The sequence below is a fragment of the Eulemur rufifrons genome, chromosome 8, assembly GCF_041146395.1.
Source record: "Eulemur rufifrons isolate Redbay chromosome 8, OSU_ERuf_1, whole genome shotgun sequence".
NCBI classification, from domain to species: Eukaryota; Metazoa; Chordata; class Mammalia; order Primates; family Lemuridae; genus Eulemur; species Eulemur rufifrons.
Window position 1 is genome coordinate 77,005,952 of NC_090990.1, and position 17,385 is coordinate 77,023,336.

The 17,385-nt window shown below is 34.9% G+C and overlaps 1 protein-coding gene across 1 annotated transcript in view; it reads right to left on the reverse strand.

Moving 5' to 3' along the window:
• DPYD (dihydropyrimidine dehydrogenase) overlaps positions 1 to 17,385 on the reverse strand; it is a 799,420-nt gene that overhangs the window by 98,725 nt on the left and 683,310 nt on the right. The window contains exon 20 of the mRNA XM_069478264.1: positions 10,029 to 10,208. Within this exon, the coding sequence (XP_069334365.1) occupies positions 10,029 to 10,208 (180 nt within the window). The remainder of the gene's footprint in view (positions 1 to 10,028; positions 10,209 to 17,385) is intronic.

Genomic DNA, 17,385 nt, shown 5'->3' on the forward strand with positions numbered 1-17,385 from the left:
AAATAGAGTAATCAGGTTTCTAAGAAGAAAAGGGAAGGGGATGGATATTTCATCTGGATATCTAAACTGATTTGGTTAAATTTAAGATTGTCAATTATTCGGCATAATTGAAGATATCCTGGCCTATTCTTTTCAGGCTTCTAGGGTTTTGGTAAAGCTGTTCAATAGCAGTTATGATCCATATTATTTTGAAGCTAAAAAATGAATTCAATTATGGTTTGCTTTGTTTGATTTTTCTTTTTGTTTTTCTCTTGTTTGGTAAAAAAATTCCCCCTTTTTTATTTCAAAAAGAAGACTTTTCTTTCTCCAAATGGTAGATGAGGACAAATGGGTATAAAGCTCAATATAATTATAATTTCTGTTGACTCTTTACATTATCAAAATGACTCCTTTGACTCCTATAATTACCAGAAAATTATATCTTCAATCTAATACTTCCTTTATTCAAGTGGGGAGATGGGCTTAACTGGAGATTTAACAAATACATGTTTTTGTCAGGAAGAGTCTCAGGGGCATAGCTCAGAATTACAGAGATATATTTTGCTTTACTACATAAAATCAGGATTAGGAACAATGCTAACTGGTTTGCTATAAATGTCCACTGGTTTTGTGGAGTTCATAAGAGGAAGGGTATGGCATGAGTTCAAGGCTAGAATTTGAATTCAAATTTTGGCTTACATGCTTATAGTAATGGTTTCTTTTTAAATCCTCAATTTCTACCCAGAACAAGAAAAACCCTAATTTTTTTTCATGGTTTAAAAGTAACATCAAAATTAATGTGGGTAAGTTGTGTTGAAGATGAAAAGCACTTTTATGCAAGTTCTAAGTATATAATTAATATTAATAAGGTGTATTCTGATTAAAGCAGTTATATTTGATGAAGTATGAGGAATTATACTTAACCACTTACTTTCATGAATATGACAAAGGAAATAATTACATTTGTGCTTGGGCACTTAGATATCAATTTTATGTAGTACGGAGAAGTGGGGAATCATGATTTTTATAAGCATGATGGACAAAGGAAAGGAACTGATGGGAAAATGGCAAAACAACGAAAATATTGCATGGTTTACATTTTATTTCAGGCATGTAATGGTGGACTGCAATAAGGCAGCTGCAGTGGTTACAAATTCAAAAGCACATTGCTAACCAAATTCCTGGGCCAGGTGACCTGTCAGTGTTCCACACTCAGATGCAGAAGTGGAAGGCCGTGTTTTGTAATATCTATGCCCGTACAGGCATTGATAATTGATCACATACCTCTGCTGGGCTTGGCTTTGCATCACAAGTCTTTTTTACACAGAACTCCCGCCAGGGACTATCAACTGATTACAGTTGCTCTGTGAAATGAACTCATTTACCCCTGGGATGGGAGAAAAACCAAGCTGGGAAGGCTTATAGGGCTTACAAACTATTCTGCTTATAAGTAATGCGAAACTACCTCTTCCAATAACATGAGGAACTCCTGTCAGCATCTCCTCTAACGGTTTATGTGAATTTCAGACATTGTTAACTTCTGATTTGGCAGCAGCGGCAGGCTCCTCCCTTCTGACTATCTTAGGAATAATGATGAACCATTCCTAACAACTTACTGCCCAAACCTAAAATTAACTAATTTATCTCCATTTTACCTGGAAAGTGAATACTTCTGAATTATTTAGAAACTTTTGTGAAAGGAGGTGCTTCAAAGGATGAGGATGGTAGCTTTTGACCACATCTAACAAAATGAAAGTAGTAACGTCATGTTATCAATAGAAGGTCAAGGTAACTTAAAAAATAATGAAAAATCTACAAAAAGAGAGGAGGAATTATCTCAGAAACTATTGCTCAAATGTCTATGTTTACCCCAATATTATCCACATATTTTGGATATGGATGTATCATATATCCAGTATTGTTCCCAAAATATCTATCATCTATCTATCCATTTTCATGTTACAAATAGTTATAATAATTGATTGTAGTACTGATTGCCTACTACATGCTACGCACCTTACATATATGATTTCTAATCTTTACAGAGTACCTGTGAAATAGGTATTATCTCAATTTGCCTTTACGGAAATGGAAGACTGCCGGATTGGTGTAGCTGGCCCAAGTTCACTCAGTAGGAAGACACCATGTCTGAATTTAAAGCCAGACCATCTGCATTTAAAGCCAGACCTGCTGTGTTTCAAACACTTTCTCTTCTATTCTGTTGTGTTCTTTTCACTACAGCATGTAGACTTTGTGGGATCATTACATGCGGTGAGATGATCAGAAGCTCAGAACTACAAGATGGGACTACCAAATCGTATCCACAATTTTTTCCTTCTAAGCAGGAATAATCACCATTTATAAAACAGGTGTTTCTCTTATTCTAACAGGGTACTTCACATTCCAGCATTCTACTTAAGATGTCCTCAAACCATCTGATGGTCTTTCCAGATGTATATTAAGTCCCCATAACATCTATGCAGTACACTCTGATCTGGTAATTTTGGGAAGTTTGAACTTTCAGGGACTGGTGCTTTCCCCCCGCCCCCCCCCCCATGTCCTACGAAATGAACTAAAACAACAAAAAATATTTAGCCTCATGAAATTGGGCTACAGTAAGAGAAAGTGACCTCAGTAATAATGTTTTCTATTTCAGTCATTACCTAAGTAACTGATAGAAATGTAAATGTCATCTGGAACTTTTCTAACAGTATAATGTAACCATCTGGCAGTCCCAGGGAGAATAACTGTAGGGATAAAGCTGCAATGAGGGAAGATAATAGGGACATGGAAAACAGGGCCATAAAATGAACTTGAAGAAAAATGGCTTCCATCTCCCTCCCTTTTCCTCTTTCCTGAGTTAGCTCCAAAAATGGTTATTAGAGAAAAAAAGCAAAAATAAATAAATAAATAAATAAAAATAAAAAATAAAAAGTTATCGTAGATAGATGGGCGTAAGCTTCAAGAGGCTACTGGCAGGTCCTCATTATAGATTTTTCATTGTTAGATTCTATATACTCATTGATAAAAGTGAATTATTTCTACGTATTCCAGTTTATATTTTGAAAGTATTATATGCATTTACTTGGGTCACAATTTCTTCATGTGATATAAGTAAATGGATATTTTCTCCCATTCTGTGACTCGAGTTTTCATTTTTTGAACTGTATCTTTGATAAGGAGAAGTTAATTGTGATGAAGAAAAATTTATCATTTTTTTTCTTATACGGTTAATGCTTTTTAAATCCTGTCCCAGAAATGTTTTCTTGCCTCTAGGTCATGAAGACATTTATTTATGTTTTCTTTTAAAAATTTATAGTCTGGTGGCAAGGGGTGTATGCCTTCTGCTCAATTTTGCTGTGAACCTAAAACTGCCCTAAAAAATTATAGCCTTACCTTTTACTTTTATACATATGATATATTTAAAATTATTTTTATGTCCTGCATGAGGTAGGCATGAATTTCATTTTTTAAAATATGGGTGTCCATTAATTCCAGTACCATTTGTTAAAAGGACTTTCCTTTCTCCATTGGATTATGTTTGTACCTTTGTCAAAAATCAATTGAGTGTATATGTGTGGGTCTATTTCTGGACCTTCTGTCTGTTCCATTGATCTATTTGTCTATCCTGACACCAAAACACACTTGCTTGATTACTGTAGATTTATAGAAAATCTTGAAGGTAGATAGTACAAATGCTCTAACTTTGTTCTTCTTTTTCAAGATTGTTTTGGCTATTCTAGTTCCTTTGAATTCCAGTGTAAATCTTAGAATCAGTTTGTTAACTTTACAAAAACACATGTTGGGATTTTGATTGGGATCATTATGTATATACAGATCAATTTGGGGAGAAATGATACTTTAACATATCTTGCCATTGATTTAATTTTTTTATTTTTCCTCAGCAATTCTTTGCAGTTTTCATTGTGCAGATATTGCATATATTTTAATTTATTCCTAAATATTTTGTAGTGTTTAGATGCTATTGTAAATAGCATTTCAAAATTTAATTTTCCATTGTTTATTGTTGCCCTGTTATTGTTTATATAGAAATCATGATTTTTGCATGTTGTTTTTATATCATGAAACTTTGCTAAATTCACTTATTTCAATAGTGTATTTATAGGTTCTTTAGGATTTTCCATGTACACAATCTTACCATCTGCAAATAAAGATAGTTTAAGTCCTTCCTTTACAATCTAGATATCGTTTATTTCTTTTTATATTCTTACTGTACTGGTTAGGAACTCTAGTACAATAGTGGACATTCTTGTCTATCTCTCAATCTTAAGAGAAAATAATTTATCCTTTAACATTAAGTATAATGATAGCTATAGAATTTTGTGGATGTCCTTTATCAGACTTAGGAAGTTTTCCTTCTATTAGTGAATTGTGTTATTTTTGGCTTTAAAATAACAGAGAATGATGTATCTGGTCACATGGACACAATTTTGGTTTCTATCATCAAAATAAAGCCTTGTTTTCAGAGTTGTTATACAAACACCATGACAATGACAGCATTTCAGATTTTATCCTAATGAAAGTTTTTATTAGGTTATTAAGTATGAAGTGTCCGATTTCCTTAAGTACTAAGTTAGACAGTTGATATCTCTGACATTTCACTCTGACACTTCTTGTTTTGTTTTTATTATGAAGGTACATCCTCAGTCTTTCAAATGCATGGCTTGGCTTATGATTATCTTTCAAAGGTTTTTTAGAACAACTTTTGAGAAACCATGGATAAATTAAAAATTTGGGTTATTTTCAAATATGAGTTCCATCGTGGAACTAATGCAGCACAGACAGCTCAAAATATCAACAATGTATTTGGGAAGGATGTGGCTAATGAATGCACAGTACTTTGATGGTTTGAGAAGTTCTGGTGATTTTAATTATGAAAATGAGCCACGCAGGTGACCCGAGACCAAGGTGGATAATGATGAGCTGAAAACTGTAGTGGAAGCGAATCCATCTCAAACTATGGGTGAATTAGCAATAAGGTTTGATGTTACTATTCCAACAATATTGGACCATTGGGAACAAATGGACAAGGTAAAGAAGCTGGATAGATGGGTTCCATATGAATTAAACGAGTGTCAGAAGAGAAATCATCTCGAAGCTTGCCTTTCTTTACTGTCATGATATAAAGGCCAACCATTTCTACACTGTATTGTTATATGTGATGAAAATGGATTGTTTCTGACAATTGCAGGAATTCATCACAATGGTTGGATAAAGATGACGTGCAAAACACAGTCCAAAACCAAATATTCATCAAAAAAAGCTAACGGTGTCTGTTTAGTGGTCCAGCACTGGTATTATCCACTATAGCTTCATGAAATCTGGTCAGTTGGTTAGAGTGGATGTCTACTGCAACCAATTGGATGAAATGATGAGGATGCCTGCGATTAAACATCCCAGATTGAGCAACAGAGACACGCCAATCCTCTTGCAAGCCAATGCTGGACCGCATGTCACACAAACAACGCTGCTGAAACCACAGCCGCTGAACTTGGGCACCCTCAGTCATCCACCATATTCACCAGACCTTGTACCAGCCAGCTACCCCTTCTTCCAGGCTTTGGACCACTTCTTTCTAGGAAAAATATTCAACTCTCAACAAGCTGTGGATAGTGCCTTTCACGATTTCATCGCCATTTGCTCTCCAGGCTTCTTTGTTGCTGGCATGAGCAAGCTACCATTAGGATGGCAAAACTGTGTTGATGGTTTAGGCACACACTTTGATTAATTGTACTGCTGCTTATTTGAGATATAATAAACTAAACTTTTGATTCAAAACTGGACATTTCATATTTAATGACCAATAATGAGCACAGATTATGTTCACTTATTAATATCACTGGTATGTATTTCATCATGTTTTAATACCTACTGAAAGTACAGTAATTTGGCACATTTACTCTTTTCTTCTAAAATGACTTCTATTCCTGGAAGGGCCTAGATGGAATTTTAATTATAAATTGGCTTTCTTACTTCCTCCCAAATAAGGACACCACAGAAAGTTTGTGCAATTTAATTCTATAAACATGTAGCATTGTGCTAAGTGCTTGAAAACTCAAGTATAAACAAGACATCATCTTTCTTTCAAAGTGTTCATAATGAGCTGCAGCAATGGACAAGAAGACATGTAAGTAAAAGATAATGTAATAATATACTTGCAATATTGATTATATGAACAATAGGTTACAGGAAAACAGAAAGGAGTGATTCAGATTTGACTTTCCTGGAGGGAAAGAAATAGGGTCACAGATGTTTCATAAAGGAATTAATATTTATTAATAAGATAGATCTTAAAATAAAATAGTGATTGATCAATATATTCACTCAGCAATTCAGCTACCATGCCATTGCTCCTACATGGTAGACATTGTGTCAGGCACTGATGCACAGTGTGTGATATAGGCCCTCGAGAAGCTTATAACCCAGGCATGTTTTCAAGATTCTTGCTTAGGCGTTCCGCTCTCATCCCTAGCACAGAACAGTAAAGACATTTCCTTCCATGCTTTTCCAATTGGAAAATTTGCTGTTCAAATATTGGAGTGTCCAATTTCTTTCACATTTCTCAAACAAGTAATCTCAACATAATCCTTATTTTCCAAACTGAAAAAAATGCAAATACTAATATTTTCTTTTCTAATATCACTAAAGTATATACTTTGTCTCCAACTCTGTAGAGGAATTTCTGGATAAAGTTATATCTGCAGTTATATTTTCATTTAGGTATTCTTCACAATACCTTATTAAAAATTCCTGGAACCAGATGTATCATTCAGAATTATTTTTTGGATCTTAGAAAAGTCAAATGGCACATATATCTTATTTTACCAAACACTCCCACCTCTGGCCCCAGCAAGGTATGGGGTAGCAACCTGGCATCAAACATATTCGTTTCTCTGTAGTAAACATTTAAGTATTCTCTTACAGGAATAAATAAAGATCATAAATAATCTCACATCAGTTCAGGCCAGGTTTCCTGCCAAATGAGTTATGTGAAATGATTTGGTTTCAGCACTTTTTGGGTTTCAGAATTGTTAATGAGGGACTGTGGAACTGTGATTATTTTCATTGTACAGCTTTAGAAACAGGTTTACAGAGATTAAGTAACTTGCCCAAGTTGCCTAGCTAGTAAGTAATGAAACATCATATAAACCTAGCAGCAGTCTTACTCTCAACTCTGCTAGTCCTATACCACTTATACTGCTATCCTATACTCAGCTTCCTCAACCCTGGCCATTCAGGACCCAGTGCGATGCTTCTCCTCCGGCTTCTCCTCTTGCCTCTCTTTCTCATTCATTTCTCTTCTAGCTCACAATCATTTATTGCTAGCTTTCTCCAGCAAGAGAAGCCTGTGTTCTGCTCATTGCTAAACTTTCTAATCTCTAACTTTTCGTTTGTTATCTCTTTTTCATTCCTTTTGGCAATGAAGATCTTTGGATCTGTCCCTAAGAACTGTGATGTTAAAAGGTGGATTCCTGGAGCACCTCTGACCCACCGAATCAGGATTGATAGGATGGGACCTGGGAGCCCACATTTCTCACAGGCATCCTGTGTGGTTTTTAAGCACCAACAGTTTGAGATCAATAGCTCTGTGGTGTGACAAAGCTGATGATTGGCCTTCCCAGGGATTTGCTCTTCTCTTGCAGGCACAGATTTAAATGACTTGCACCATAAGACTACAAACACCCAACTACCTGCCCTTTGAAAGAAGTCACCTAAAGAAATATTGCTTAGGGAGTTTAATCAATTAATAAATGAGGTGAGCATTAGGAGAATATATTAACTATTTTTTAGTTACTTGAGAGATAACATGACTTACTTGGCCAAATCCTTGTTTCCATAGCCAAAGTTTCATTTTCTCTCCATCATCCAACACTGCACTGTAATTAGTTTCTTCTAAACATCTACTTTAATTTATTCTAGCCTGACCTACTAGTGAAAGATAAAGTAAAGCACTAATTGTACTTTCCAAACAAATTTTTTCTGCCTAAAGAAACCAGCTACTTTTGGAGTGTCTTTCTAAAAAAGGTCTACGTCTCTCATTTTCCCTATTGTATGAAAACACTGTAAGGAACAGCAGACTATTCTTTAGCTAACAAAAGCACAATATGAGTTGTTTTCAAAGACATACACACACACACACACACACACACACACACATCAGCAACACTAAGAAGGAACAATTAGGAAGCCACCTGTACCCTGGATCCAGGGCACTTTGATTCACTATTAAAGATATTAATCTAAGGGGATATTCACCTATTGTTTTAGTCATGTCAGCCTTCACTGGAGAATCCAGAAGCACAAGTCTATTACCAGACCATCTGCTTGTTCCTCAACTTAGTGTTGAGAAATAAATCACTAATATAATCTCATAGGCAAAATCTTTTTTTCTTTTTTAAAAACAAATGATAATGCTGAAATTACACTTATGATTTTGATGAAGGCTGGGCTTAACAAAATAAAATCTGAATCTAGATTCAAACTATTAGCAAATCAATGTTCACTTATGTCATTGTCACAAGTGTCCCCATCATTATTCATCTTCTATGTGAATATGTAAGTTTTGAAATGAGTGTGAAAGTCCTTTAAAGACAAAACATTATGGTGCAAGCAATGTGGTTACTTACATTTCAGCTTACATGGCAACCACCCAAATTTGAGACAATGGTTTTGTAGATGGTCATAAACTATCATGTCAGAAACAATTTCCTTGAGGTAGTTACACTGAATGAGTGTAAAGTCATTTGTAAATTTTTTTAAATTTATAAACAACCTTAGGATATTGATGGTCATTGATAAAGGCAAGAACAGTCACTGTCTAAATACTGCAGACTCAGTTTATGATAATATGATTAGTTACACTAATAATGCTGCTTAGGCACTATATTGCTAATTACAATATTATAAATATTAATGTCATAGCCTTTCTGTTTGATTGCCACTCATGGAGTCATTCATCATGATATTTTCTTGGAACTCACATGTAAGATTTTATTTCTTTCCTCCTTTTCATTTTCATTACTGGACTTGCAATCATATGCATTATTCTTCAAGAAGGCTTCATTTTGGGCTGTTAGGAGAGGGACAGTGATATTTTCTACTAAAACTTGCCAAATATATATCAGTTATATGATGTTTCTCTTATTATTTCTGAGTCCCTAACCCAGTCGTCCAAGGCATGATACCCAGGGTTTTTGTTTTCCATTCTTTTTCATGTGACCTATTTCAAGTTAAGATTCATTTGAATTATTAAATGCTTCCCTAAAGAATCTTTTTATACTGCCTCTCTCTTTTTTTTTAAAGTTAATTATTGATGTAGTGACAAGCTGAAAAGACGAAGAATTATAATTTTTTCCACCCCTCATTTAGGGCTCAAGAAATGTCTTCTGACAATGGTTGTCTATTTAGAATAATACAAAGGAAATACAAAGGCAAAATGCTGAATGTTGTTTTAGAAAAGAGTTGCTAAAATCACTGTATTATACAAAATGTAAATGTAGTGTATATTTCTCGAAAAATAGCAGTTAGTGAGAAAGTTGGGACATAACCTTTTGAGCCCAGGTTTAACCACACAGCAGAAGCAGTTACAAAAGATACTGATTAGATTTTAATTTTAAAAACTTCATCATATTATTCAGGACTCTAGTGATTTGATTGTCTTGAAAATAGAAAGGTAATGTTATAATTTCCAGAGCTTGTTAAAGAATAAAGAAATCTCCAGCCTCCCACTGGAAAGAATGCCAGTCATCACCACAGTAAGCAAGAATTTGGAGGCACTTTACACTACAAACTTCAATCTTTTTCTTTCATGTGACCTTGTGTTATATTGATTTTATGAAAAGGTAACTCACAGGCCCATCATATAGCTGTAATCAAGCCTTCTTCAGAATGATTCTACTGCAGAAATCACATCCAACAGGCACTGTGCTTCCTCTGTTAGTGAGAATGTGGGGAGGCAAACAAGATCTGAAACAGAAACTGACCGAGGCGGAATTCTCAAGGATAACAAAGGAGAGGTGGGCACGTACCTTTCCCATGAGTTCAGGAATACGTGGAACTGGTTTCCCTTTCTGGTGACTCACTGTAGCTGGACTCTGCCCATCCCAATCTTGGAGTTCTTCAATGCTTTTCAGATAAAGCAGGGCTTTGAGGCCAGTGCAGTAGTCTTCAATCAGAGTGAAATCCTGATTCTGAATAGCACTGCATACCTAGGAAAGATGAAGCAACCAACCAAATGTCAACCAAGAGCTACCTCTCCAAATGCATTCACTTTTCTTTGATTCAACAAACATTTATTTTACATGTCAGGCACTGTTCAAGTCATGGACAGATCAATTGCTGCCTGGGGATGTGGGTAGTGGGGCGGGGGGGACCACAAAGGGACATGGAAACTTTCCAGAACAATGAATGTTTTCATATACTTGCTGGTTTCACAGGTAAATACACATTTCAAAACTTACTAAGTTGTACACTGTAAATATGTACAGTTGCTTGTATGTCAGATATACTTCAGTATAGCTGTTAAAAATGAAAACAAACAGGTTGAATTTTCAGAGTCAAATTTGGCACACTGTAAGACAAGACATTTAACTGTCTCCTTTTCCCTCTACTGGGTGTGCTGCCGGCAGGTAGTTCTCATACCTGAGGCTAGAGTGCCCTCATTCACTGAACTCGACCGCCATTTGCCTCTGTGGCAGCCAATAAAGAAAAGTCATGTCATATCTGAATGAAAATGAAGGAAATTAAAATAAAATAATAAATAAGATTCTATTTTGAGGACTCCTGAAGCCTTCTGGGTCTTTGATTAAATACATTTTATTGTAATCCTTGTGCCTAGCTTACTATCTGACACCTAGTCGTTGCTAGGTTGGTTGAGAGAATTTATTGAAAACAAAGAGTTTTCAGAATGAGGAATGGGATAGAGAGAGAGACCAGGTAGAAAAAATTTACCTCTAGGAGTTCTCAGCAAGAAGTCGTAGTGATTCCATGATGTGTATATAAAAGAATGACACGTGTGAAATTCTGGGAATGTCAGCACTTTAAAGGAAGGCTAAGGAAGAAGACCATGAAGGACACTAAGCAGAAGAGGTCCAAGAGAGTTAAGTCAAGCGCTGCAGAAAGATCAGTGACATCAGAGCTGAAAAGTGACCATTGGACTTAGCAATCAAAAGATACCAGCTTACTCTTGCATTTATAGGGGAGAAGCTCAGCAACAGAAGCCAGTTTTAGGTTTTTGTCTGTTTGTTTGTTTTTTGTTTTTGTGGTGAGTTGAGGAATGGATGAGGAATGAAAAACTGAAGATATGGAGAAAAGATGGCTCTTAAAAGAAGTTTGGGTTTTGTATGAGAGACGAGAGCTAGGGGTATAGGTTACAGGGTTTTGTATTTTATTTTTAAAAGAATGAAAATAATTATGTTTTAGAGGGATGTAGTCATTTTACATTTCGAAACAGGACAGAATGACTTCTGTGTATTAAATTTCTGTCAAAATTGGCTGAATGATGATGTGATGAGAATAAAATGATGCAATATCTGAAAATGATGTGAGCTCTTCTTATGGGCCAGGCACTCTGTTAAGTACTTTTTAATACATTATAACATTTAGTCCTGAAAATAACCTGAAGAAGTAGGTTTAATTTTTAGCCCTATTTTACAAATGAGGAAAGTGAGTCTTAGGGAAGTTAAATGACTTGCTCCAGGCCACATGGTTAGAAAGTGGTGGCACTAGAATTCATGACCACACAATCTGATGTGACCTAGATATAGGCATCAATAGAAGAAAAACTGTTTTAATGTCACTACAATTATCTTTTTCTCCAACCATTCCATGAACCAAACACATACTTTTTAAAAAATTGATCAATTTATCTTCAACCCAAATATAGCTATTGTTTTGAAAAATCCATACCACTGCATAAAAATTGTCAGTGTTTTTACTATAACTTACCTTCTTACTTGTACAGTATGAGTAAGAATAATAACAAACCAAAACCAAAAAGCAGAAACAAAAGCCCTTCATGTCCTACTTTGAGGTACCGTATGTTACCACAATGTAGGAAGGTGCATGGAATAACTACTAAATAGGAACAAAATCATTTTCTGAGAAGTCCATTTACATTACATAAAAAAACTTGTTTCTCAAGAGGAACAATTTGAACATTCATTAGGCCTGTTATAACTTTCTTAGAGTTGATTTTTTTCATAACAATTATAAAGAACATCATTATAATTCCCTCCACAGGTTTTTGTTTTTTTTAAACTATAAAAGTCAACTGATGCTTTACTTAATCCTCTTTGTTCAGTCTGAGATCCTATTTTTTTGTAGTGTATGCTTATGGGTATACTTTTATTATAGTCTTAAAATAGTTCACCACATGAACATTAGAAATCAGATTTTGAAAATCACATAATTGTCATGTACATTATGAGATGTTCATGACTATTGTAAAAACCTGCTGCTAAAAGGAATCTAGAAATACTTTGCAAGGTACGAACAGTAGTCATCCCTGACTTCTCCAATGAGAGGACACAAAAGCTACTCATTCTCTTAATCCACAAACATAGCACAGTTTGTATATGATAGACTCAGGCAAGGGGTAGAGTGATGACAATGTAGCCTTGGTATCTTTTAACTATGGAAGAACATAGTGGCGCCCAAAGCTAAGAAGGCTCCCTCTTTCCATCGCTCCTAGGCTCTTTAACCTACAGCCTTAGTATTCCACATAATTCAGAGCTATACTGAGTGTGTGAAGGGGAAACAAAACCTTAAGAGGGAAGAGAGGAAAGGGACTACAAGACAGCAAGTGAGCATGGCCTGGATGGTGTGCAATGCTGGGAACCCTGGAATCCACCAGAAGACACGGATGCTGAAGGGGGCCACTTCAGATATACTTAATCATATGGCAAATGTCACATTATTCATGTACCTTTCCAAAGTGAGTAGTTTAATTTCTACTTTCTGATAAGATTCCATCTGTTAATTTTCCTGATAGAATTTCTGATAGTGGGAACTTTGTACACTGATATTTTTTTTGAAAATTTTTAACATATATACAAACCATCTGGGGGATCTTTTTTAAATGCAGATTCTGATTCTGTAGGTTTAAAGTGGGAGCCTGGAGTGGAACTCTTCACTGGTGACAAGCTTCCAGGTGATGCTGATGCTGCTGGACCACACTTAGAATAGCAAAGTTTTAAGCACTCAAAGGGGTGAATCTCATCTTAACCTGAATTGGTGACTGCAAAGTAAATTTCTTCTAAACAAATAATTTCTTCTTAATTTTTTCTATTACATTATATTAACATTTTCATGGCCCTCTAAATGAAGAACTACTTATAATAACAAATCACATTTGGAGAAACAAGAATAATTTTCTGATTAAATAGTAATAAGATTAAAAATAAATCTTAGGAAGTAAGTACACCACTGGGAACAGAGCTTCGTCCACAGATTTGATCTCAGAAAATGGAATTGCTCAGAAAGACGCCTTGTTGTTGCCTACCCTTTACACTCCATTGAGGGCTTTATCTCCATCTCAAAGGCAAATGGCTCGTTTTAAAACTCCAAACATGTAGCTGCTATGCCTAAATGGGTGTATTTTATATGACATCTCTTAATTGTTTGTTTAACAGCTCTGATTAGGACTCTTAATAGCTGTTAACATGTTTGCTTAGTATAATTTGTAAGATCTTTATGGTGAAGGCTGGTTTATCTTTCTTCACAGCAGGGCATCAGGTGCCATTATAAGGATCATTGCCACCATTAATTATTTCTATAAGAGTAAATATCCCTATAGTGAACTATTTTAAATAGAGGCCCCTAGATTCTCAGCAGGACCCGCCCTGTGCAGGAGCTGAGTAGGTGGTGTGCCCTAAAGCTCCCACTGCACCAAATAGTCTCCTCCGGGGGTCTGACACAGTGCCCTGGATTTTTACTGTAGATGTAGGCACATTTAAGTGAAGCTTGTCTATGCAAAGTGACTGTACAAATACATGGGAGGTGAGAGAGAGAGTTGTGGGGGGCTATTCCTTTCTCATGAAATGAGATTAACCAGATTAATAGTAAATTACCTATTTGTAGAGATTTACATCTTAAAACTCTCCTTTACATACATTATTTTTTTCAATACTCAGAATAAGCCTGACTTAAGCAGGAGAAAGGGCAATATTCTTACTTTAAAAATGAAAAAAAAAAAAAAAAAAAAGCTGAGACTTGAAGTACTATTTCTTAAAGTCAAAATCTAGTGTGTTTTATGCCATATCAAGTTAAGAGGTTGAGCATGCACACAGAAGCTGGGTAGAATTGGGTTTAAACCACATCTTAGCTGTGTAATCATGAGCAACTTTCTTTACTTAAAAGTAGAGATTAAATACTTAGCACATAGGAAACTAAAAGGCAACATACTTTAGTGCTTAAAAATAGTAGCTCGTATTTTAGTGGTACCAAAAATAAATTTCATAATATGAATAAATCATCAGGGCATGAATTAAGCAGGATATAATTTTTAAATCTAATACTTTTTTGGGCTAAGACTTCAAAAGAAGGTCATAGACATTATTTTTATTTGCATTAGGCAATGATTCAAAAAAAAAAAAAAAAAGCTTTAGTCTTCTTGCTGGAAAACTCATGTCTGAGACCCAGTTCTGTCATTCAGCAGCTCTGTGAACTAGGGGTAGTCATTTAGCATCTTGAGTCCTCTCACACCCCTCCCAATCTGAAAAAGGTAGATGATGACAATAATATCTTATTGTTGTGAATATTAAATTATATCTTGAAGGTGGAAGTGCTGTGGAAATTGTAAAACTCAGAAAGAATGGTAAAACTTCATTAGTATTATCAGGTAATCTAGAATTAAAAGTGCCTAGCAGAGGTCAAAATGGAAAGTTTTGTCTGTAGGAAATAAAAAGACAAATTCCTCTGAAATGTAAAAGATAATTTACCAGGAAGTTATCAAATAAAACTGAAATTAGATTAAAAATACTAATTCTAGGTAAATAATTTGGTAAAGAAGAGCTCTATAAAAGCAGAACATTCTGGGACTGGCAGGTGTTTTTGTGTAATAGAGCAGCACATTTTTCAAATGATATTTTAAAAAGTGGCAAAGTTTTAAAATAGAAATCAGATGAACCCATGACCTTTTTCATTTATTAACAAACTATACTAGGTGGACAAACTGTACTACAGGTCTTAGAAATACGTGCCTCCAGGCTATATGCAAGTAAAATATATGTTTACAATTTAAATCTAAAGTATTTTCATAGTTCATGTAAATTTATTAATAAAAGGAATACTGGAGAGTAACTACCTTTAAACAAAAATGGAAATTCTTCTGTAATAGTTATCACATTCCAAGTAACACTAATAATGGAGTCCTATGTAGCTAGAAGGGTTCAACAAACTTCCCATGAGTGTGGTCCATATATGAAATACTGAATAAGAAGGATAATCCATTCAATTATTAAAGATTTCTCAGAAAAAATGATTTTATGATCTGTCTTTATTAATCCATTTTGATAAAGGATTAAGCTGTTTAGACTATGTAAAAACATTTGCAATATTTTACATCAAGCTCTGTAGTTCTTAAAGCATGCTGTCAAAAAGTCAGAAATATTTACAGAGTGATTTATAGTTTTCAAAGTATGCTGACAAATAAGATCAGAGGGAACTTAGACATTTTTTAGAGCACCCTCCTCATTTCACAGGTTAGGAGTCCAGAAAAGTTAAATGATCTGTCCATGATGCAAAGCTAGTTGGAGGCGTTGCTGGCATCCCTGCCTGGTCTGAAGCCCTTTCTGCTACAGGACTGCCTTTCAAGGTTCATCTTTCTTCATCCCTACATCAGTCCTGGGAGGAAGACAGAAAAGTGCTATGAACTGCTTAGTAAGTGAGGAAATTGAAACCAAACATTGAATGCCATACCCAAATTCAAAAGATTAGTAAGTGGAAGGGCCAACAGTAAGATTCAACTTCTGATCTTTGCAGAGCTTCTTATCTTTTGTACTTCTTGTCTTTTCTTATGATTATTTCCATAAATTTCACAGTCTTAAATGTGATGAAAGTCTTACATACATAAACAAGCCTATGTTTATAATTTTCATAAGAAACAGCAAACTATTTCAAAATTATTAGTTAATAAGGACAGAAATGCACAGATTTTAAAATTTTAGGATCTTAATATTTGGATGACCCACCTGAAGTTTTACTACTAAAACTGGAAAAGAGGCTTCCGCTATTTTCTGATGGAAATGCAGTTTCCAATTCCATTTGTCCCTACCCACTGATTAAAAACATTAGAGTTTCCAAAGATACAGAATCAGTAATTCCTCACTGAATTTATTTCTGACCAGGACTGGCAAACAGATGTATGAAAACTATGCTGTACTATAAAAACTGGTGTACAATACATATAGTTAAAGTAAAAATTCAGAATAACAGTATTCCCCTATGAGTTTTTGGTGCTATGTAAACATGGCATTGCTTACTAGAGTTCATGAATAAAACACCAAAATTATAATTTTATAAAAATATAGGTTAAAAGACAGCCCCTGGAGATACACAGCAAATAGGGAACTAGATAGAGATATATTTGTATATTCAAGTAAAAACACAAAAAATCTTAGTTGTTCTATCATATTAGTTTCCATTTGTTGGAGCTGTACAACATCAAAGTCATGATGTCCCTATATATTACATTTAGCAGTAATGTAACGGACTACGTGAAGAAATCAAAGTGAGAGTTTCTAAGTAGTTTCCTGGCAATTGAGACAGCAGGCTCTTTCATCTGCTCTGTAACTGTGGCAGTGCATTGATTTAAACTCCTTCTGAGATCTCAAATGCTTTTATATTCTTAGGTCTCTCAAGCAGCTTTTTTTTTTTTTTTTTTTCCAAAGTGATAAAATTCTAGCATTCAGCAGAATACCATCTTGTTTCCCCCAAAAGGAGAGGGCTTATTTCAGCTTTGCTACTAAACTGCACAGGATCACTAAGTAAAATAGCTGTCCAAATGTCATCCTATTAAGAAATCTGGCTTTGAGTTCAGTTTTCTATGTTCTGACCATAACAAATTGGACTGGGAAAAAAAGAGCAACAAACAAATAGTCTCACAGATGTTGTTTTTCAAAGGTTCAGCTCAGAAAAAGCCTGATGTATAAGCACTTCTGCTTATTAAATATTTTCAGAGATGTCTTTTAATTGTCACTCATTGACAAATCCAAATGGCATAGGAGTCATTTATTTTGTCTTATTTTGTATAACATATATTTCATTGCCAATTGCATTACTTATTCTCTTATTTAGCCTCTTAAATTATAGATTCTCTGATAAATTATTCTAAGCACATGAATTTTCCTTTTTCCCCTTCAATCAAGAAGGAATTTTATGGAGCTT